The 24,123-nt window shown below is 48.1% G+C and overlaps 1 protein-coding gene across 1 annotated transcript in view; it reads left to right on the top strand.

Annotated features, from left to right (window-relative positions):
- The window catches only part of LOC310825843 (cadherin-related family member 5-like), a gene marked incomplete at its 5' end in the record, with an annotated part of 46,805 nt that extends 23,142 nt beyond the window's left edge, over positions 1-23,663 (top strand). The window contains 6 exons of the mRNA XM_083699665.1: positions 9,147-9,253; positions 11,995-12,195; positions 13,234-13,365; positions 15,199-15,277; positions 16,688-16,878; positions 21,983-23,663. Of these exons, the coding sequence (XP_083555791.1) occupies positions 9,147-9,253; positions 11,995-12,195; positions 13,234-13,365; positions 15,199-15,277; positions 16,688-16,878; positions 21,983-22,876 (1,604 nt within the window). The 3' untranslated portion in view covers positions 22,877-23,663. The remainder of the gene's footprint in view (positions 1-9,146; positions 9,254-11,994; positions 12,196-13,233; positions 13,366-15,198; positions 15,278-16,687; positions 16,879-21,982) is intronic.
- Positions 23,664-24,123: the final 460 nt, after the last annotated feature.

The following is a 24,123-nucleotide window of genomic DNA, read 5'->3' as shown; positions in this document are numbered from 1 at the left end:
GCCTGCACCCCCTCAACCCCTTTGCTTGGCAGAACTGGCACATAGCTGTCAACCGTCCCTTATTTGTTGGGAAACTCCCTTATCGCAGCACCATGTCCTGCTGCTGTCCCGGATTGATGATGTCCCTTAAATTTCCCGGGTTTCATGCTCGCCCGGCTCGGGAGGGAAGCAGCGACTCGGGGTCTTCCACCACACACGAGCTGCCACGTCTCCCTCTCCCTTTTCCCCCTCAGGGGTGCGTTGTGAGGAGACGGGTGGCAGTGGGCGGGCAGGCAGCCCCTCTCTTGCGAGACTTCTGCCACGCTGCCAGGGGAAGCTGGAGGTGGCAGCGGCGGCTGAGGAGGCGGCCTGAGGGAGGAGGAAGAGGAGGGAATGGGGAGGGACACAGAAGGATGGCGCTTCTACGGCTGCCGTGGTGCCGCAACCACCTCATGCCGGGCTCGCGGGTGGCATGGGTGAGAGTCTCTCTTCCTCCCTCCCTCTCTCTCGGGCAGGGAAGGGCCAATGGAACTCCTTGCTCCAGGATTACGGGAGCCCCGACGTGCATAAGCTAAGCAAAATCCATTATTTTGGCTGCTGATCCCTTATTTTCAAGGCTGCTGGTCCCTTATTTTCAAATCTGTAAGCTGACAGCTATGAACTGGCATGGCCACAGGTGCCATGCAATTCCCACTATCCGTTGATAAAAAATTGGTTGTTTCGTGCGGCAGCGCCTGTCTACCCTTCGGAACTCCCCGCCAATTGAGACTGAGCAGGCGCCTTCACTGCGCTCTTTTTGCCTGTGACCATTCTTCTTTAGACAAGCCTGTCTTAGAAAGTCGAGTCAAATTTCAACTTGTTTCAGGGTTTTATTTATTTTATTATTATTTTTTAAACTTTTCTTATTCTTTTTAAAATCATTTTTATTGATTTTCCAATAAAAAAAATCCAATTAAATATCCAATCATAATTTAAAATAAATAAAATAAAATAAAATAAAATAAAATAAAATTAAAAAGATCAAATTATAGTCCAAATTGTATTTATTCATTTCTTGAGGCTCCCCACGGTCTGGATCTCTGGAGCATATCTCCACGTCTTAGTCCTGCTTCTCCTTTTTAAACATTATTTTCAATGCAGAATTACAACATAAAATATAAAACAAAAGAATACATTCGTCAAAAAACCAAAGAAAGAAAAAAAGAACAACAACCACAAAAATGTAAACAAACATACATACACTTTGACTCCCTTCCATTCTTTGGAGCCTTCAACTTTTCATTTTATCGTAATGGTTGTTTGTTGTTGTTGTTTAGTCGTTTTGTCCTGTCTGACTCTTTGTGACTCCTTGTGACCCCCTGGACCAGAGCACGCCAGGCACTCCTGTCTTCCACTGCCTGGTCAAACTCATGTTGGTCTCTTCGAGACCACTGTCCAACCATCTCGTCCTCTGTCGTCCCCTTCTCCTTGTGCCCTCCATCTTTCCCAACATCAGGGTCTTTTCCAGGGAGTCTTCTCTTCTCACGAGGTGGCCAAAGTCTTGGAGCCTCAGCTTCAGGATCTGTCCTTCCAGTGAGCACTCAGGGCTGATTTCCTGAAGAATGGAGAGGTTTGATCTTCTTGCAGTCCATGGGACTCTCAAGAGTCTCCTCCAGCACCAGAATTCAAAAGCATCCATTCTTCGGCAATCAGCCTTCTTTATGGTCCAGCTCTCACTTCCATACATCACTACTGGGAAAACCATAGCTTGAACTATACGGACCTTTGTTGGCAAGGTGATGTCTCTGCTTTTTAAGATGCTGTCTAGGTTTGAATGGTATATATATATGCATGCATATATATGTTATTTCTAGCTTTGTACCTTTTATAACCATTTCTTCATTCCCTTGACCTTGCAAACTTCATTCGTTGCAGACTGATATGTTTATTCCAGAAGAATGGTTTTTTTCCATATACTCTTTAACACAGTCCCATTCTTTTATTAATTATTGATCTGATTGTCCACTGCCGTTAACCTTGCCAAATCTATGTATTCACAAAGTTTGATTTGCCATTCTCTTACTTTGTGTTTTAATCTTTCACATGCCTGGTTGTGAATTTTCCTCGATTTCGCTGTTTTATCTTTTGTGAGCCGCTTAGAGGTTCCTGGCTTTAACAGCCCAGCAGTGTATAAATTTTAAGAAATGCCGTATTTTTCGCTCCATAAGACACACTTTTTTCCTCCTAAAAAGTAAGGGGAAATGTCTGTGCGTCTTATGGAGTGAATGTGTCGTCGATCGCTGGCTCCCTTTCGGGCCCCTTGCCCACGCCTCCATTGCTGAATGTTCTGCAGACGGAAGCCGTTTGTTTCCCCAGCGACATGTGACTGGCTGATTAGATTATCTGTCTGGAAACTGTAGAAACGGCTCCTTTCCTAAAGAAGCTGCAGAACTATGAGTTGAACCTCACAAAAACAGCATTTTTTCCCTTTGCAAAGTAGGCTCAACAACTGTGAGCAGATCCTCAAAAAATTGGGGCTTTTCCTCTTTGCAAAAGAAGCTGCCCAACTTTGAGCTAATCCTCCCAAAACTGGGCTTTCCCCCTTTTCTCCTCTAAAAACTAGGTGCGTCTTATGGAGCGAAATATACGGCGAATGGCAAAACCAGAGTTCGCTCAGCTAAAGCACACTGCCGAATCTGTTCCCTCCAGCAAATGGAGGAAGGAAGGGCAGGTTTCTCCTGGCGCTGCTTAGATTTCCGGGATGTGGGGTCACATGTTCTCGCACATGCCATAGCTTATTGCCAGGATATCTGGCAGTGAAGTCGAACTCCTCTGAAGTGCATATATTGGTGAAAATAACACACAAAGCTGCATAACATTGGGAAATTGTGTGTATCTGTGTGTGTGCAAAATTGCATACTTGTATTTATCAGAAGTTGAGATGAACTTTCATGATTTTTTATTTTTTTTAAAAAAAATTAAATTGCTTTTTTATTGAAAAACACTCAATTATAAAGCAATAAAGTGATACAATAAAGGGGGGGAAACAAGCAACTGTGTAATGGGGAAAAATATTACATGAATATATACAAAAATAGCCTAACCCATACATTCTTTTAGAAATTTGATATTCTTATCCTAATACTGATGTAAATATTAATAGACCGCTATGTTTTGCATAAATTTATTCCAAATATTGTTGTATTTATCCAAGGAGAGTCTACATCCATAAGCAGTCCCTTCGTAGGTTGCAAGTGTTATCTTATTATCAATCTACTGATTGAAGGAGATCGTGTCTTCATTCTTCCAGTTCATCAATATCAGCTACCATTTGTTGTTGTTGTTTAGTTGTGTCCGACTCTTCGTGACCCCCTGGACCAGAGCACGCCAGGCACTCCTGTCTTCCACTGCCTCCCGCAGCTTGGTCAAACTCATGTTCGTAGCTTCAAGAATACTGTCCCACCATCTCGTCCTCCGTCACCCCCTTCTCCTTGTGCCCTCCATCTTTCCCAACATCAGGGTCTTTTCCAGGGAGTCTTCTCTTCTCACGAGGTGGCCAAAGTCTTGGAGCCTCAGCTTCAGGATCTGTCCTTCCAGTGAGCACTCAGGGCTGATTTCCTCCAGAATGGAGAGGTTGGATCTTCTTGCAGTCCATAGGACTCTCAAGAGTCTCCTCCAGCACCATAATTCAAAAGCATCCATTCTTCGGCAATCAGCCTTCTTTATGGTCCAGCTCTCACTTCCATACATCACTACTGGGAAAACCATGGCCTGAACTATGCAGACCTTTGTTGGCAAGGTGATGTCTCTGCTTTTTCAGATGCATTAGAGCACCTAAAATCCATTTTTGTTGTCCCATGATTAACTTCCATATAGTAGGCATATGTCTGGGGGTTATTGCTGCTATTATTATTATTATTATTATTATTATTATTATTATTATTATTATTATTAAAATATATCTTTATTAATCTAAAATAAATACATTTATGAAAAAACACATACATACAAGTAAACAAACATACAAAGAAACAATCAGGTAACAGAAAAAGCAAACAAACCACCACATTATAAGATACAAGAAGATTAATATAATTATCATCATATATACTCCTGATACTGAACACAATTATAAAACTTATAGAGAAGAAATTTAAAACTGACTTCCAATCAATCTCACTGTACTTTATCTATCCATTACTTTATACCCCACAGTTACATAGTTCTTATTTAATTTCTTTTTACCTCCCTACAAACTTATATTTATACAATACAGGGATTAGTAGCAAGAAATTGCTATTATTATTTTGCAAAATTGCATACATGTATGTATCAAGAGTTGAGATATGTATAGATGATCTTTCATGATAAAAGAAAACCCTTCTTCACACCAAGTTAACCTGTGGAACTCCCTCCCACAGGAATTAAGGATGGCCAGGATTAGACAAATTCATGGAGAAGGTGAGGACTAGCAATGGGTATTCTCTTCCTTTGGGGTTGAAGGCAGCAAGCTACTGAATCCCAGTTGCAGGAAACCGCAGAGGGGAGAGGGCTGTTGGGTTCGAATCCTGCAAGGGGGGCTTCCTAGAAGAAGCATCTGGTAGGGCATTGCAAGGACACAGTGCCGGATTTACGTATAAGCTAAACAAGCTCTAGCTTAGGGCCCCACTCTCTTGGGGGCCCCCAAAAATTAAAGGGGATGTACCCTATTTTTTGCTCTATAAGATTCATTTTTCCCCTCCTAAAAAGTAAGGGGAAATGTGTGTGTGTCTTATGGAGAGAATGCAGGCTGCGCAGCTATCCCAGAAGCCAGAACAGCAGGAGAGATGGCTGCTTTCACTGCGCAGCGATCCCTCTTGCTGGTCTGGCTTCTGAGATTCAGAATTATTATTTTTTTCTTGTTTTCCTCCTCCGAAAACTAGGTGCGTCTTGTGGTCTGGTGTGTCTTATAGAGCAAAAAATACGGTACATTTCTGAAATATAAAATAACAAACTAATAAAATAAAACCCGCATACAGCAACAGTGTTTTGTGTTGTGTAGGCTGCTATGATGTTGTGTAAGTCATGGGCCCCGCCTGCTCGCCTGCTCCCTAAAATATCCCTGGTTTGCTCCTTTCTATATATAGGGTGCCTACATTCTGCATGAACTGGTTGCAGGGCAACATGGGCAAATGGCTTGAGATACCTATTAGGTCCATCAATTACCATATAGCAGATATTCAACAAAAAAATCAGCGACCATTTGTTGTTGACAAAGGACAGCTGGACGTAGAAAGGGCCCCATGACCTTCAGTGGGACGCGGGTGGCCCCGTGGGTTAAACCACTGAGCCTCTTGGGCTTGCCTATCAGAAGGTCGGTGGTTCAAATCCCCGCGATGGGGTGAGCTCCCGTTGCTCGGTCCCAGCTCCTGCCAACCTAGCAGTTTGAAAGCACGTCAAAGTGCAAGTAGATAAATAGGTACCGCTCCGGCAGGAAGGTAAACGCCGTTTCCATGCACTGCTCTGGTTCGCCAGAAGCGGCTTAGTCATGCTGGCCACACTGTACGCCAGCTCCCTCAGCCAATAAAGCGAGATGAGCGCCACAACCCCAGACTCGGCCACGACTGGACCTAATGGTCAGGGGTCCCTTTACTTTTACCTTTACATTCTGCATGGACTGGTTGGATGGCAACATGTGCAAATGGCTTGAGATACCTATTAGGTCCATCAATTACCATATAGCATCTATTAAACACAAAAAACAGCGACAATTTGTTGTTGACAAAGGACAGCTGGACATAGAAAGGGCCCGATGACCTTCAATATCTTAGGGCCTCATCAAACCTAAATCCGGCCCTGCAAGAACAGGATGAATGACCACACGCCATGGATCATGGGGAGGCAACCTAAGACCTGGGGGCTGGATCCGGCCCAATCGCCTTCTCAATCCGTCCTATGGACGGTCCGGGAATCATCATGTTTTTACCTGAGTAGAATGTGTTCTTTTATTTCAAATGCATCTCTGGGTTATTTGTGGGGCATAGCAATTCATTCATTTTTTATAGTCCGGCCCCCACAAGGTCTGAGGGACAGTGGACCGGCCCCCTGCTGAAAAAGTTTGCTGACCCCAGCCATGGATTCTTTAGCTGAGATTCCTGCAGAATCTCAGAATTCCACCATACTCTTTTTCACAAATGAGTACAGAGATGTGAGGAACCGAAAGTAAGATTGGGTCAATTTATATATTTTTTGTCCCGCTTTATTTTTTCATGGTTTTTGAGATGTTTCGAACCATTTCTAATAATGCACTTTAATTGCTGTGACCTGCCCTGCGGGGGGATAGCAATAAATGGCCGGTTCACCCGCTCCAACACGCAGTCGGATTCTGCAAAACTGTGTCACCCACAGAGCGCCGGCTGAGCAATCCAATTGCCTGGCCCAATGGCTGTTCAGGGAGCAAATTGGATGGAAGGTGCTGGAAGCAGGTGCTGGAGGTTGGAGGTGGCGGGGGGGGAATTCGAATCCCTCCCCCCGATGCAATTGGGAGGGTTATTAAACAGTTTAAGCTGGGCTGGGATTATGTGGCAGGTGGACCTAGTGGGCGGGGGTGGGGAGAAAAATCTTGAGGGACCTCTCTCTGCAATATTCAGAGATGCACAAATTTCAAAGGTAGCAGTTTCTGAAGTGCAAACTAGGTCGTTTCTCCTTTTTTTGGTCAAATCTATTTTTTATTAAGTTTTATATTGCAAATTAAAATGTGAAGAAGTGTGCATGCACACGAAAGCTCGTACCAATAACTAACTTAGCTGGTCTCTAAGGTGCTACTGGAAGGAATTTTTTAATTTTTAATTTTATTTGTTTTGTTTCGACTACGGCAGACCAACACGGCTACCTGCCTGTAACTAAAATCCAAACGTTAAACATCAGCACCATCATTTAGGATTCCCTGAATACTCTCACTCCCTTCCACCTTTCCATGGTTTCCATTATCAATCTTTTCTCAACTGCTTCCCTTATTTTCTCTCTTTTTTAAAAAAACCAGTCCATTTTAAGTACATATTTTTTTAGTACATTACAAGCATTACTCAAATCCTGCCAAAGTTTTTGGTTGTTTACAGCGTTCTCTTAAATACGTTATCAGTTTCTCCCATTCCTTCTTAAAGTTATTCTCTTCCTGGTTTTCCCAGTCAATTTCGTCATTTCGGGATCATCTTCATCTCTGGTCATCTTCTTTCCATCTCTGGGCCAGTAGTGTCCACGCTGCTGCCATTGTACACTTAAATACAGTGGTATCTTGTTTCTCAAATGCCTTGGTACTCAAACAACTTGGAACCCAAACACTGCAAACCTGGAAGTAAGTATTCCAGTTTGTGAACTTTTTCGGAAGCCGAACATACTCCGTCTGGAGTGTTGTGCTTCTGTTTTGAGTGCCACACTTCCGTTTTGAGTGTTATGCTGAGGTCTGTCTGTTTTTTCTATTTATTTTGCGTTTTTGTTTTTGCGGCTCTTTTTTGTTTTGTTTTTGTGCCTGTGTGGAACCCAGTTCAGCTCCTGATGGATTGTGTGACTGCAGTACATTGTTTATTGCCTTCATTTTATGGATCGATGGTCTCGTTAGATAGTAAAATCCACGTTAAATTACTGTTTTAGGGGTTGCTTTTAAAAGTCTGGTACAGATTAATCCATTTTGCATTACTTTCTATGGGAAAGCACGCCTTGGGTTTGGAACGCTTTGGTTTTGGAACGGACTTCCGGAACGGATTAAGTTTGAGAACCAAGGGACCACCTCAAATGGTAAAACTGCAGGTAGCTTTTAAGCAACATTGCGTGGAGACTGCCAAGCTCAGCCTTGGTTCCCCAGCCAGGAGGCACACGCCTGGTTTTGGAATGTTATTAAATATACCAAGAAAAAAGCACACCAAGAACTCTGGCCAATATAAGTTTCACTAGTGGGCGTGGTCCCTACTCACAATTCAATAGTCAATAGTAACAACAACTAATCCATTTAAAAGTATGTATTCTAATAAAGATTACAAACTCAAATAGAGATTACAAACTCTAACAGAGATTACAAACTCAAAGAGATATGTATAACATGATTATTCGTTACAATAATTATTCGTTACTCGACAATAATGTTGATCCTTATGGAGACTCAGTTTCAATCTTAGAGCAGAAGTCAATTATGGACTGGAAACCAGGACAGGGCCCCGTATTCACCTTCATCAGCTAATTTTTAAGTTTGAAGTTTGTAAGTTTGAAGACTTTCGGATAAATATATCCTGTTCTTTTTTATGTTTCTCAAGGATAACACGACGTGTGGGTAGATCAACGTGTATCTTGAGCTTTTCTGTGCACCTAAGATTCCAAATAGGAAAGCCTCTGGTTTCAAACTAGGTCATTTCTCATCAAAATGGCAAAATATATATACGAATTTCTCCCCCTGATGCAACAGAGATCAGGTGGTCCTCTGGCATGGACGCTTCAGCTGAGATTCTGGCATTGCACGGGGTTCAACTGTTGGAGACTTCAGAATCCAGACCAGAATGGAAAAAAATCCAGGCAGCAATATTTTTAAAAGAAGTTTTATTGACTTTGGTTTATTTGTCAGACAAGCAAAGCAAAAATGAGAGAATGCCCCCGAACACCAGGGGCAGACAGTTTTTATCCCCTTAGGCAAAGCAAAGTTCAGCCCCTTCACCCACCCCCCTTAAACATTCCCCTTTATGCATATTCATTGAAGCTCAACCAATTAAAGAATTGATGGTAGCCCTTCGGTTCCAAGCTGCATTATCCACTAGGTGGCGCTGTAAGCTTATAATCCTCTTGACCTATTTGCAATTCCTTGTAAAACCACATTGGCCATCCGTGTTCTCACCTTATTTTGTGGTGGGCTACATCTTTCCTGTTGTTCGCTCTATTCTCGGTGTGTTTACTGGAATTGGGTCAACGGCTAGAGCAGGTGTGAAGTGCTCTGACCACATTTGCTGCATTTACAAAAATGCTGTGTGCAGGCAGAGGAGAGAAATAGCTTTTAGCTTTTAGCTTGCTTCTTATAAAATGGCTTCAGTCTGGTTCTCCAAAGTGGACCCAGGTGGACCCTTGGTCCTCACTCCTTCACAACAACATGGCCTCAGGGGGTTGCTCCCAAATCTAGTATCTTATGATTCAGTGGTCCCTAACTTAACGCTGCCTCCCCTTCCTTTCAGGTACGGACCACGGCTACTTCCACATGGACAACGTCACAGGCGCCATCACCATGTTGCGGCCGGTGGAGAGCAGGATTCGCACTCCGGTCTACAGCCTCAGTGTCATGGTAGGCCCCTGTAGCTGAGTGAGCAGAAGTCATGGGTCCCTCTGGGTTCTTCGCATCCGGGGCTGGAGGGGGAAATTGAGCTTCTCAACTCCCAGCCTCAGCCCCCAATGCCGGTGTGATTTATTTCGTTTATTTTTATGTCACATGTATTTTTTAAACACTGCTTAATTTTGGGTTCCGAATTGCTTTGAGTTGCCTTTGGCAAGAAAAAGCGGCGAATCAATTTAACCGATCGATCAATCAATCAATCAATCAATCAATCGTCACCAAAGCCCCTAAGCCTAAAACACACATCCCAGTTCCTGTTAAAATGAGACCTTAGAAACCAGTTAGCCATATTTTTTCCCCCCAAAAGGAGCTGCTGAAAATATAAATATACATAATAAAAATTAATCTGCGTGTTGCGATAATACATGCCAGATCGGGTTACACGTCCAGGTGGGCTTGCTTAAACAAAGAAAATAATAATAATACCGTATTGGCCCGAATGTAAGCCATACCTGCAAATAAGCCGCACCTTTAAAATTAAAAGGGGGGGCAGAGAAAAAATGACAATACCTGGGCTGCTTCCTGGGGTGGGGAGCTGCACTGCTTTCCTGCCGGTGTAAGTTTGTGAATATAAACCGCATTTTAACTTTCCATGGTTGGAAATTGGAAAAAAGTGGGGCTTATATTCAGGCCAATACGGTGGTAATAGATAATAATAATAATAATAATAATAATAATAATAATAATAATAATAATAATTTTTATTTATATGCCACCCACCTGACTGGGCTGCCCCAGTCCCTCTGGCTGGCTTCCAACAAATTATAAAACCACAGTAAAACAGCAAACATTAAAAACTTCCTGGGTGGCGCTGTGGGTTAAGCCACAGAGCCTAGGACTTGCCGATCAGAAGGTCGGTGGTTCAAATCCCTGTGACGGGGTGAGCTCCCGTTGCTCAGTCCCTGCTCCTGCCAACCTAGCAGTTCGAAAGCACGTCAAAGTGCAAGTAGATAAATAGGTACCACTCCAGCAGAAGGGAGAATGGCGTTTCCGTGCGCTGCTCTGGTTCACCAGAAGCGGCTTAGTCATGCTGGCCACATGACCCGGAAGCTGTACGCCGGCTCCCTTGGCCAATAAAGCGAGATGAGCGCCGCAACCCCAGAGTCGGCCATGACTGGACCTAACGGTCAGGGGTCCCTTTACCTTTATATGGCGAGGGCTCCAGTCTCGCCTGGTGTCAATGGGCAGGGAGTTCCAAAGTGCAGCTGCTCTTGGCTTTATTTCTGCCTTCCACTCTCTGGCCTTCCTGCTCCCCCCATGAATTTTGCACTGCCGAGGATCAGAAAGAACGGCACGCACCCGCTCACTCCATTCCTCACCCCAAGAAAAAGCTTGCCCATTAATTGATTAATTGAAAGCCCGTCAAACATAAAAGGGAATAATTAACGGAGGGGTTTTTTTTATTTTAATTTTTTTAATTTAACATAATTATTACAAAATACATACAAATACATACAGATGAAACTCAGAAAATTAGAATATCGTGGAAAAGCTCATTTATTTCAGTAATTCAACTTAAAAGTGAAACTCATATATGAGATAGACTCATGACCTGCAAAGCGAGATATGTTATTTGTTATAATTGTGATGATCATGGCGTACAGCTGATGAAAACCCCAAATTAACCATCTCAGAAAATTAGAATATTAAATGAAATCAGCAAAACAAGGACTGCAAATAGAGCAATATTGGATGTCTGAGAAGTAGAAGCATGCATATGTACTCAGTACTTGGTTTGGGCCCCTTTTGCATCAATTACTGCCTCAATGTGGTGTGGCATGGATGCTATCAGCCTATGGCACTGCTGAGGTCTTATGGAAGACCAGGAAGCTTCAATAGCAGCCTTCAGCTCTTCTGCATTGCTCGGTCTCATGTCTCTCACCTTTCTCTTGGCAATGCCCCATAGATTCTCTATGGGGTTCAGGTCAGGCGAGTTTGCTGGCCAATCAAGCACAGTAATCCCATGGGCATTGAACCAGGTTTTGGTACTTTTGGCAGTGTGGGCAGGTGACAAAGGCCTGCTGGAAAATGAAGTCAGTATCTCCATAAAGCTCGTCTGCAGAAGGAAGGATGAAGTGCTCCAAAATCTCCTGGTAGACGGCTGTGTTGACCCTGGACTTAATGAAGCACAGTGGACCAACCCCAGCTGATGACATGGCTCCCCAAATCTCTTTTCTGACGAGAGCAGCTTTTGCATCTCATTTGGAAACCAAGGACCCAGAGTCTGGAGGAAGAACGGGGAGGCACACAATGCAAGATGCTTGAAGTCCAGGGTGAAGCTTCCACAGTCTGTGTTGATTTGGGGAGCCATGTCGTCAGCTGGTGTTGGTCCACTGTGTTTCATAAAAGAACTTTTCCACGATATTCTAATTTTCCGAGTTTCACCTGCACATATATTTTTCAGATAAGCACACATATATAAAAAAGAACAATAAAAGGAAAACAAAAGAAAAAATAAGAAGAAAAAATGGAAGAATTTCTTCCAAATTTATTCTGCAAATATCTCAGTAATAAAATTTCACTGATTGACTTCCATCACTTACACTGCACACATACAAATTTGCTTAAAATGTATATAGGAAGTGCAAAGCCAAAGCCAGGAACAACCAGGGCTGGATTCAACCCTGCCTTGTGACCGAATTCTGCTGCAAACTGCCTTCTCTCTCTCTCCCTCCTGCCTGCTGCCCCCCCAGGCCTCTCAGGTGAACGACGCCAAGAAGTACGCCGTGACCGAGGTCCGCCTGCGAATCCTGGCAGCCAACAGCCATGCGCCGTACTTTGAGAAGCCCCAGCACCAGGCCTTTGTCCACGAAGGCGAGAGCACGGCCTCTCTGGTCCTGACGTACAGCAGGAGGGTCCTCTTTGTCCTGGCCACCGATATGGACTTCCCCGACGTGAGTCACCTGGCTGTGGTTTGGGTGGGACAGCGTGGCAGGGAATCCTTGAATCACAGTTGGAAGGGACCTTGAAGGTCATCCAGTCCAACCCCCTGCAATGCGGCTCCAGCAGCATCTTCCAGGGATGGGTGCAAATGAATCGCGCCCGTCTTGAAACCCTGGAGAGATGCTGCCAGCCAGTGTGGGCAATGCTAAAGTGAAGGGGCCAATGGGTTGGCTTGGCTCAGTACAGTGGTACCTTTGTTCTCGAACATAATCCATTCCGGAAGTCCGTTCGACTCCCGACATAGCTGTGAACGTTTCCCTTTTTTAAAGGGAAGTTCCCTTATTCCGAATAGGATTCCTCGTAAGAAAAGGGACAGCTATGACGCCCGAAACCGTTTGAAAAGCAATGCACGGCTTCCAATTGGCTGCAGGAACTTCCTACACTCTAGCAGAAGCAGTGTCAGACGTTTGGCTTCTGAAAAATGTTCAAAAACCGGAACACTTACTTCGGGGTTTGCGGAGTTAACATATCAAATCATAAACGGCCTTGGTCCAGTATACCTGAAGGAGCATCTCCACCCCCATCGTCCAACCTGGACACTGAGGTCCAGCTCCAAGGGCCTTCTGGTGGTTCCCTCGCTGCAAGAAGCCAAGTTACAGGGAACTAGGCAGAGGGCCTTCTCGGTGGTGGCACCCGCCCTGTGGAACGCCCTCCCACCAGATGTCAAAGAGAAAAATAACTACCAAACTTTTAGAAGACATCTGAAGGCAGCCCTTTTTAGGGAAGCTTTTAATGTTTAATAGGTTATTGTATTTTAGTGTTTTGTTGGTTTCCCCAGCCACTCTGGGCGGGGTAAATAATAAATTATTATTATTATTATTATTATTATTAAAATAAAAAACTAAAATAAAAAGGTTGGATTATCTTCCGAATTGTAATTTTTAATTTTGCGACTTCCCATAGTCTGAACCATGAAGCATGTCCAAATCTCAGTTCTGCCTCTTGTCGATATTTCCACATCTCGATTTTATCTCTCCCTTTCTCCCCAGGGCTTCAACCCTGCGGTGCGGTACAGCCTCAGGCGCCAGTCCAACCACACGCAGCTCTTCCAGGTCACCCCCGGCGGACTCCTCATCGCCCGCGCCGACCACCTGAGCGCTCTCCAGCGATACGCCTTGCAGGTTTGAGCCGAGCCCTTCCCCGCCCCCAGCGACCAGCCGGGGGTCGCTCTCCTGCACTGTGCGGGAACAGTGGGAAACTGGCTCCCGGTGGGTCCGGTTGGGTGGAAGGCAGGGAGTCCAACAGCAGGTGGCGCCAGAGCCGAGAGCAGGAATCACAGTGTGAGCAGGGCCTTGCAGAGCCAGGCAGAGGCCCAGGCCAGGTAGATAATGTGGGCCCCCCCCTTTTATTACCCTGGTAATAACTGAAGTCTTATAAATAAGTACCGTAGATTCCGGCGTATAAGACGACTTTTTAACCCCAGGAAATCCTCTAAAAAGCCGGGGGTCATCTTATACAGCGGGTATGGGTTCGCCAGGCACTGGGTGTCGGGCCCCACACTGGGAGGAAGCAGGGTGGCTACCTCCCGGTGTGGAGCGGAGCCTGCCGCCCACTGCCGCTGCCCAGCGAAGCTGCTGCGTATTAGGCGCCTGGGAGTATAAGTCGACCCCCCAAATTGGCAGCTGCCCATTTGGGGGGTCGTCTTATACGCCCAGGCGCCTAATACGCCGGAATCTACGTTAAGTATATAAATAATTTTCACAAAGGTTATGCTGGCAAATACCGTATTTTTCGCTCCATAAGATGCACCAAGTTTTTGGAAGAGAACAAGAAAAAAAAAAATTCTGAATCCCAGAAGCCAGGACAGCAAGTGGGATCACTGCGCAGCTATCCCGCTTGCTGTCCTGGCTTATGGGATAGCTGCGCGCAGCCTCTTCCAGCCGGGCAAGGGGAGCCTTCATTCCCTGCCCGGGAGAGGCTGTATGCAGCTAAGGCTCCCCCAAGAGCCACGCTCCCTTTAAAGAGCGCGCAGAGTGTGTGGGGGGCTCTTCGGGGCTGTTCCCTCCTCGGGGAAAAGCCCCCAAGAGCCTCACACATGCTCCATGTGCTGAGCAGAGCTCCCCGCCTGCATTCTTCCCATAACACACACACACATTCCCCCTTACTTTTTAGGAGGGGGAAAGTGCGTCTTATAGAGCGAAAAATATGGTAATTTTATTTCAAGGCTTGAACCGTATCTGCATATAAAGACAAATGGAAACTATAGATACAGAATAGTGCTTTTTAAAAATACGTAGGGAATGTATGCTGACCGAGGCCCCTTTGGAATCAGAGGCCCGGGCCAAGTGGCCCATATGGCCCCCCCTCTGTCTGGGCCTGAGTGTGAGAATCCCTGGCAGGCGGCCCTCAGCCCTCTCCTCTTTTTTTTATATATATAATATTTATTAAAGTTTCAAAAAAGTTACAAAAATGAGAAAGAAAAAATGAAAAGAAAAGAAAGAAACAGAAAGTACAAAATACAGAAAAATAAGAACAATTAAAAACATTTCCCTCTTTCCATGTCTTGTCTTTCATTTACTTATTTCCCTGACCTCCTCACACCTCCCTTTTTTGTATTCTAGTTCAATTAAATATTCCAGCAAATCCTTTCCAGCTTGGTTTTTATCCTAATAGTTTATCTTAATGTAGTATAATTTTACATTCTCGTCTTTCAGCAGTTAAAAAATCAATTTTTACCTAATCTTTTATATCATTTCTGCTAAAACCTCATTACTTCATTCCAACATCCTTCTAACATTCCTGAATTTCACAATGTTTCTGTAGATAAACTTTAAATTTTCTCCAATCTTCTTCCACCAACTCTTCACCTTGGTCTCGGATTCTCAGCCCTCTCCTCAAAAACTCCCCAGGAAGGAGAGTCCGCCACCTTCCGGGGGAGACTGTTTCACTCCCAAAATACTCTTGACGCTCACCTGTGTGCTTCTGCTGATGCTCAGCTCTCGTTCCTCCTCTAGATCCTTGCGCGAGATGAGGAGTCGGGTGAGACCGCCAACACCACGGTCAACGTGGAGGTGCTGAGTCCTGGCCAGGCAGGTATGCCAGCGCAGGTGACTGGGCAGCTGGGCGACTGGGTAGGCAGGCTCCTTCTCTGCACATGGCCTCTCACCTATCCATGAAGGGACATGCGCCCAATGCGTTGCTGAAGGCTGGCAGTACATAGCAATAGGCCCTTATTCCCTTACAGTCAGGCACAGGCAAACTCAGCTCTCTGGATGTTTTGGGACTACAACTCCCATCATCCCTAGTGAACGGGACCAGTGGTCAGGGATGATGGGAGTTTTAGTCCCAAAACATCTGGAGGTCCGAGTTTGCCTATGCCTATGCTACACACCACAATTGCCTCATTATGTAAATCATGTTCAGAATACCACAACATACACGTAACTGGCTGTAAAGTAACATCGGTAAAGGTAAAGGTAAAGGGACCCCTGACCATTAGGCCCAGGGGGAGGCAGCGGAGAGGCTCCACCCCAATCGGTGACTCGCCTGCCTCCGGCTGCGGGACGTACGCACCGCACCCGGCACCTGAGCGGATAGCCACCGTATTTTTCGCTCTATAAGACGCACTTTTCCCCTCCTAAAAAGTAAGGGGAAATGTGTGTGCATCTTATGGAGCGAATGCAGGCTGCGCAACTTTCACTGAAGCCAGGAGAGCGATGGGGTCGGTGCGCACTGATCCCTCTTTCTCTCCTGGCTTCGCTTCGCTGGAGAGGCGCTGCGCAGCTTTCCCTCTCTGCGCAGCACCTCTTCAGGAGCCCCTTCCGTTTCTCCTCCCGCTTTGCTGGAGAGGCGCTGAGCAGAGAGGGAGAGAATATTTTGTTTCTTGTTCTCCTCCTCTAAAACTACCGTATTTTTCGCTCTATAGGACGCACTTTTTCCCTCCTGAAAAGCAAGGGGAAATGTGTGTGCGTCCTATGGAGGGAATGCAGGGGGGAGGCAGGTGGGAAAAGCCCCCAAGAACCGCACACTAGCTCTTGCGGGCTTTTCCCCAGGAGGGAGAAGGGACTGACTGGCTGCATCAGTCCCTTCTCCCACCTTGTAGAAAAGCCCACAGGAGCGACGCACCCTTTAAAGAGCACACGGCTTCTGCCAGCTTCTGTGGGAGATGGAGGAATTCCCCCACCTCCCACAAAAGCAGGGAGAAGGTCTGGGAGAAGTGCCCAAGCTGCGTGCAGCCTGTCCGCTGCTCCCAGAGCTGGGGGGGAGGGGGAAATCATATTTTCCCCCTTGATTTCCCCCTCTGAAAACTAGGTGTGCCCTATGGTCAGGTGCGCCCTCTGGAACGAAAAAATACGGTAGGTGCGTCTTATAGAGCGAAAAATACAGTATGTCACTGTGCAGGATCCCTGCAGCCCTGAGCTCTCTCTGCACCACTTATGGCGACTCAGAGTGAGACCCAATGCTCTTTTCCTCTCGCCCCCACCCTCTCCGCTTCCTGATCAGTCCCCCTGGATCCTCTTGAAGCCGGGCACCAGGGGACGATGGACGCCGGGATCCTGGCAGGCGGTCTGGGGGCGCTACTGTTGGTGACGGCCATCATCCTCTTCCTCATCCTGCGGGCCATGAAGAAGAGGCAGCGGCGCCAGCAGAACATGGAGCGGGCGGCTTTGGCTATGGAGAAACACCCCAATGTGGTAAGCGGGAAGGGTGTGCGTTGATATGCAAGCGCCCAAGAGCGGGCGCCATGGGAGAAGCACCTTGTCTGGAGCTGTCAATGGGAAACTCCAGCTAAGGCATTTGATGCTCAACGACAGCACAGCCAAATCGTCTAAGCAGGGCTGGGAATGTCCCCCAGTCTGAAAGCACGGCGAGAGCTACATACACAATCCCAGTCAGTTTGGACTTATTATTATTATTATTATTATTATTATTATTATTATTATTAATACCCCGCCTATCTGGCTGGGTTTGCCCAGCCACTCTGGGCGGCTCCCAACAGAATATTAAAAACACGATAAAAGATCAAGCATTAAAAACTTCCCTAAACAGGGCTGCTTTCAGATGTCTTCTAAAAGTCAGATAGTTGTTTATTTCCTTGACATCTCATGGGAGGGTGTTCCACAGAGAGGGAGCCACCACCAAGAAGGCCCTCTGCCTGGTTCCCTGTAACCTCACTTCTCGCAGGGAGGGAACCGCCAGAAGGCCCTCGGCGCTGGACCTCAGTGTCCGGGCTGAATGATGGGGGTGGAGACGCTCCTTCAAGTCTACAGGGGTGAGGCTGTTTAGGGCTTTCAAGGTCAGCACCAACACTTTGAATTGTGCTCGGAAACATACTGGGAGCCAATGGAGATCTTTCAGGACCGGTGTTATGTGGTCTCGGCGGCCGCTCCCAGTCACCAGTCTAGCTGCCACATTCTGGATTAGTTGCAGTTTCTGGGTCACTTTCAAAGGTAGCCCCACGTAGTGCGCATTGCAGTAGCCCAAGAGGGAGATAACCTCCACGAACTCATCTAATCCTCTTTGAAAGCCACCCAGGTTGGTGGCCTTTGCTGCCTCCTGTGGCTGTGAGTTCCATAGGTTAACAATGCGTTGCATGAAGAAGGACTTCCCTTTATCTCTCCTGACTGCTCAGAGAGACCCCCTCCCCCAAATATTTGGCCTGCCATCCTCAGAAAAAGAGTTTCCGCTGTCTCTAGATGCTCACAACACCCCCTTGCCTTTTCCTTCTGCTTTTCTCCTCTCTGTTCCTGGACTGCCTTCAACCACCCTCAGCTTTTCCCACCCTTACCTGGCCTTTTGACACTGGCCCCCCCACCCCAGCCTGACATGAGCCCCCCCCCCCCCGTTTCCAGGGATGCTCTGGCCTCTTAGATGTAGCTGGACTCCAGCTCAAACCAGCCTGGCCAATGGTCAGGGGAGGGTCATCGAGTTGGAAGGTACCCCGAGGGTCATCTAGTCTAACCCCCTGAAAATCAGGAATCTTTTGCCCAAGACGGAACTCGAACCCGCAACCCCGAGATCCAGAGCCTTGCGCCCTAACAACTGAGGTATCCCAGCAGTGGGATTTTTCTTGCAAAGCATAGGAGGATGGGAGGGGAATAGCTGTTCACAGAAATTCCCCAAGACCCTTTTTTTCGGGCTGTATACCAGTGCAAAGCTTTCTGCAGTCGCAATAATGATTTTGCGTGCGTGAAATTTTGTGAACGGGAGCATGAAGAATTCTCTGGCGTGGCCGTCCTGATTTCATTGTTCCCATGTGCAAATTCAGTTTAAATCATCATTGCATAGAACTAGGGGTGAAGAGCCTACGGGTGCCTTGCCCAACCTGGAGCCCTTCAGCCGCCTTGCGCTACAACTCCCAACATCCTCCGTGTCACATCTGCTGTGGCTGATGGCAATTGTAGTCCAAAAATCTGGAGGGTGCCAAGTTGGGGGAGGGCTCTCTAGACACTACTGGAACCCAGAAATCCCGACTTATCGACAACTATGAGAGAACGAAAAATCTCCAGAGATTTGGACAAATCACAAAGTCTCAGAGTGGTTTCACAAGCCCTCATGAACTGCCACCACTGGCCATTCCTAGAATTTGAAGCATTTCAGTTGCTATTTACAAATTTCACAAACTGAATATACCGCTTGGTTTTCTTTCTTTTTTTTTAAAAAAAAAGTCGAAGCAATTTATGAAATGCGTGCATGCAAAATTTGTGCATACTTCAGCCTTGGGCCTCTTCCCCAAGTCCTTTTGCAGAGCCCTGGTTGCTTAAATTGGGTCATGCAACACCTTCCGCCCCGGTCAGGCTGTGGGTCCCCCCCCTCCTCTGGCCTGCCTGCCTTGCTGTGGTTCTCTGCGCATGCTCGTTCTCAAACCTTGACCTTCTCTCTCTCTCTCTCTCTCTCTCTCGTTCTCTCTCCCTTGTCTGTCTGTCGCTCTCGGCTCGCCCTGCCACCCGACAGAGCTTAAAATGGTTCCAGCCGGTGAGTGTCCAGATGGGAGGGGAAGGGGGGGAGGGCAAGCGGGGGGAGAGACCCCACCCTACCCCCTGCTACCCAGCACCTCCACAATGGCTGCACCTACCAAGGGATGCTGTTGGCGCTGTGGATTAAACCACAGAGCCTAGGGCTTGCCGATCAGAAGGTCGGCGGTTCGAATCCCCGCGACGGGGTGAGCTCCCGTTGTTCGGTCCCTGCTCCTGCCCACCTAGCAGTTCGAAAGCACGTCAAAGTGCAAATAGATAAATAGGAACCGCTCTGGCGGGAAGGTGAACGGCGTTTCCGTGCACTGCTCTGGTTCGCCAGAAGCAGCTAAGTCATGTTGGCCACATGACCCAGAAGCTGTACACCGGCTCCCTCAGCCAATAAAGCGAGATGAGCGCCACAACCCCAGAGTCGGTCATGACTGGACCTAATGGTCAGGGGTCCCTTTATCTTTACTATCAACCAGTCAACACAGTTTTGCAAGGCAATTTCCCAATATACAAAGGACCTTTGCATGTTACTTTTGCAGATGTTAGCATTTTTAAGCACACTGTGGTCTAAACCACTGAGCCTCTTGGGCTTGCCGATCAGAAGGTCGGTTGTTCGAATCCACATGACGGGGTGAGCTCCCGTTGCTCAGTCCCTGCACCTGCCAACCTAGCAGTTCGAAAGCACAAAGTGCAAGTAGATAAATAGGTACCGCTCCGGTGTGAAGGTAAACGGCGTTTCCGTGCACTGCTCTGGTTCGCCAGAAGCGGCTTAGTCCTGCTAGCCACATGACCGAGAAGCTGTACACCGGCTCCCTCGGCCAGTAAAGCGAGATGAGCGCCGCAACCCCACAGTCGTCTGCGACTGGACCTAACAGTCAGGGGTCCCTATACCTTTCCAGATTCTGAAACCTCCTCTTCCCAGGCTTCTCCCTCTGACCCCTCATCACCAACCCCTGGGCTCCGAACCTTCTGTGGGAATGTTTAGGGATGTGGAGGAGGATATATTGTCTAAGAGATCCTATCCCAGCTTGTATTTACAAGTTCAACAAAATCAGCAAAGTTAACATTCCCCCTTTTTAAAGCCAAACACACAACAGATAGCTTGCCCTGACTCGTTAGAGTCTCTGTAAATATTTCCTGGTATTTTCCCCGTTTGTTGTTGTTGTTGTTGAGTCATTTAGTCGTGTCCGACTCTTCGTGACCCCCTGGACCAGAGCATGCCAGGCACTCCTGTCTTCCACTGCCTCCTGCAGTCAAACTCATGTTTGTAGCTTCTAGAACACTGTCCCACCATCTCGTCCTCTGTCGTCCCCTTCTCCTTGTGCCCTCCATCTTTTCCAACATCAGGGTCTTTTCCAGGGAGTTTTCTCTTCTCATGAGGTGGCCAAAGTCTTGGAGCCTCAGCTTCAGGATCTGTCCTTCCAGTGAGCACTCAGGGCTGATTTCCTTCAGAATGGAGAGGTTGGATCTTCTTGCAGTCCATGGGACCCTCAAGAGTCTCCTCCAGCACCAGAATTCAAAAGCATCCGTTCTTCGGCGATCAGCCTTCTTGATGGTCCAGCTCTCACTTCCATACATCACTACTGGGAAAACCATAGGTTTTACAATATGAAATCCCTCCGAAAATAAGAAGCCACGCAGTCTTCTGTAAAGTATAACACGTTTACTCACAAGTAATCATCTGTTCACACAAAGGTTCCCAGAAGGCAGACTTAAAAGGTTAGAACATACAGTGGTACCTCGGGTTAAGTACTTAATTCGTTCCAGAGGTCCGTTCTTATCCTGAAACTGTTCTTAACCTGAAACATCACTTTAGCTAATGGGGCCTCCCGCTGCCGCTATGCCGCCAGAGCACGATTTCTGTTTTCATCCTGAAGCAAAGTTAACCCGAGGTACTATTTCTGGGTTAGCGGAGTCTATAATCTGAAGCGTATGTAACCCGAGGTACAACTATAGTTTAAATGTGGTGACTATCTCCTTATAGGAGAAAGCCTCCCCTTTTCTTCTTTTGGCCTGGAGCCAAGGGTGCATCTTAGTAGTGCTGTTGTTAAGATGGCATCGATAGAGACAAAAGAAACAAGATGGTCGCCAGCCTGTGGTTCTGGTTCTTTCTACCACGCCCATCTCAAGCTACACACAGGAAGTTTAGTCTCAGTCCTGGAAAACAGGAAGTTCCGGCTGGAGGGGAGGACTGAGACAACCTTCATGTCTACTCTAGCAATGTTGTGTTTGACTGCACCTGATTCTTACATCCCACACCTTCTTCCCCTGGTGGCTCCCCATTTGGTACCTCCCACCATTCCTCTGCCCCCAACCCATCCATGACACCCCAGGAATTTGTTTTCAGGGGGAGGGGGTTGCCTCCAATAAGCATGGGGTAACCAGCCAGAGCATGGTTAGTTCAGTTGGTTAGAGCGTGGTGCTGATACAAAGCTCGGTTGTCGACCGCAATCCGTTCTGAAAGCCCGTTCTGACTTCCGAAACGTGCGGCAACTTCTGATTGGTTGCAAGAGCTTCTTGCGGTCAAGAGGAAGCCGTGTCGGATGTTCGGGTTCTGAAAAACGTTCGAAAACCGGAGCATTTACTTCCGGGTTTTCAGCGTTTGGGAGCTAAGATGTTCGAAAACGGAGCCGTTTGGGAACCGCCAAGGCTGCAGGTTCAGTCTTCGTACAGGACAGCTGCATATTCCTGCATTGCAGGGGGGTTGGACTGGATGATCTTCAGGGTCCCTTCTATGAAGCACCCAGAGATGAAAGCCCCCAACGCCAGGTCCTGCCATCTTGCCTGGTCGCCCTCTCCTAATGGGACCCTTTCCCTTTCTGCCCTTCTACAGGTCAATGCTGGAAAGGCCTCGCCGCACCCCGATAACGTCTACTTCCAGAACGAGGGGTACAGCGACCTTGGCGACGAGGTGCCCAAGACGTACGGAGGCCAGGCGGCCCTGAACTCCAAGCTGGATTCGGCGAGGAGCGGGAAAGGCCTGCCCGTTGGTGACGCACCGCTGGCCAACTCGGTGCCCAAGGGCGGGGGCCAGGCCCGAGCCAGTGCGGTCCCCAAGAAGCCCGAGGAAGAAGAGGAGGCCAAGACGGCTCTCGTCAACGGAAAAGCCCTCGAGCAATGCCCCTCTCTCTGCCTGGAAGACGAGGCCTTGCCCAAAGCTGCGGAGCGGGCGGTGGAAATGCGGGCGGTGGAAGACGAGGACGAGGAAGATGAGGAAGACGAGGCTACCCTCTTCCCCGTGGGCAGTGAGGAGAACCAGTTCGGAGACACCGCAGGAGGACCCGAGGAAGAACAGCGCTCCGAGGGCGGTCCGCAGCAAGGGGGAGAGTCGGTGCCAGAAGGCAAGATGGCTGCCAACGGGGGCCCAAGCCACGTGGAGCCCGCTCCTCAGAGCCCCACTGCTGACAGGAACTGTGAGGGTGGCAGAGGAGCCGGGGAGCACCCTGAGTCCCCCAGTGAAAGCATGGACGCATCCCAGGTTGTTCCCTGTGGCACTGCCGCTCCAGGGGCCACAGAGCCCAGCGACGCAACCCCGGTCCCCAAGGAAACAGTCCCCCCACTGCCGAAGCTGGAAGAGCTGCCCACGGAGGATGAGGATGACGATGGGGAGGAGACGCCAAAGGCCACGTCGCCGACTTATCGAGACCCCCTGGCTCCTCTGCCTGTCAGCGACGTCAGGATGCCCACCACGCTTTTGCAACTTCTGGAAGATTCCATCGAGTGCTAGCCTGCATCTCGCTGCCCCACCCCGAGCGCGGCCTGTTCAGCCAGGGCGGAGGGAGGGAGGACAGTGGACGGTGTAGAGACAAACTCCTTTCACTGAGGCGAGCGTAACGGGGCAACCGTAGCTCTGGGCATTGGTTTGTGCTGAGCGGGCAGACTGGGAGGAGGGTCTGTCCCTGGATCCCGGGGCTCGTGCCAACATTGGGGGGCTTCTTTCCTCAGCTCTGTCCGCCGTGCGCACAAAGGCATTTTATTTCCTCGAATGGGGCGTTGCTGACTCTTTAAACCCACAATAGACACGTTAGGTTCCCCCCGTAAGTTGCGGTCGGCCAGGCAGCCCACCAAGGTGCGCCAGCTTCTGCTCAGGGTCTACCAACTGGGGAGGGGGGAATTCTTTGGCCTGGGGGTGGGCGGGCGGGGGGGCGTATTCCCTTCTCAGCAGCTTCTCTGGCTGGACAAAGAGTGGGGAACCCCCAAAGGAGGAAAGCTCAGAGCAGAGGAGAGGGCAGAGGGAGGAGGTGCTAGATGATGCAGAGGCAACAGGCTTTAGTGAGCAGGAAGAGCAGATGACAGACTCTGAAGGTGGGGCAGAGGAGGGGGGTCAAGAGGCTGCTGAAGAATCCAGGCAGTCTCCCTCTCCGGCTGCAAAAAGCTCCCCTCTCTCCTGGTCTCTGAGAGCGCACAAAGTAATGAGAGGAGCATGAACAGAGACCAGAGGTGTGCAGATGCAATTTGAGACAGTTTGGGAAACATCTGGGAGAGGAGTCAGCCTTCGAGAGGGTGGAAGGCATGGACCTACTGGGGAGCGTTGCTGAGTTGTACGTTCATTTCCTGGAATAAAAAGACAACTTCACTGACAACAGAGCTCTGCCTCTTTTGTGCCAACTTGCGTCTATCTCCGGCCCTGATAGCCAGATGTTCTGGACAGCAACAACTGTCATCAGCCCCAGCCAACGCCCAGCTGGGTTGTCCGAAAACATCTGGAGGGCAACAGGTTGGCTAAGGATGCTGTAGAAGCTCCCCCAACGTCACGCCATGTGTGAGCTGTCGATTCTCATCCCAAAACACCCCCAGTGGGATGCCCTTGAAGTGTTGCTGGACTCCCTCTCCCATCAGCCCCAGACAGTGTGGCCGATGGCCAGGGAAGATGGAAACTGTAGTCCAGCAGCATCCAAATAATAATAATAATAATAATAATAATAATAATAATAATAATAATAATTTATTTGTACCCCGCCCATCTGGCTGGGT

This window comes from Podarcis gaigeae (genome assembly GCF_964106915.1).
Source record: "Podarcis gaigeae genome assembly, chromosome: 10".
Classification (NCBI taxonomy): Eukaryota; Metazoa; Chordata; class Lepidosauria; order Squamata; family Lacertidae; genus Podarcis; species Podarcis gaigeae.
This window is presented reverse-complemented; position numbering and strand designations above follow the sequence as displayed.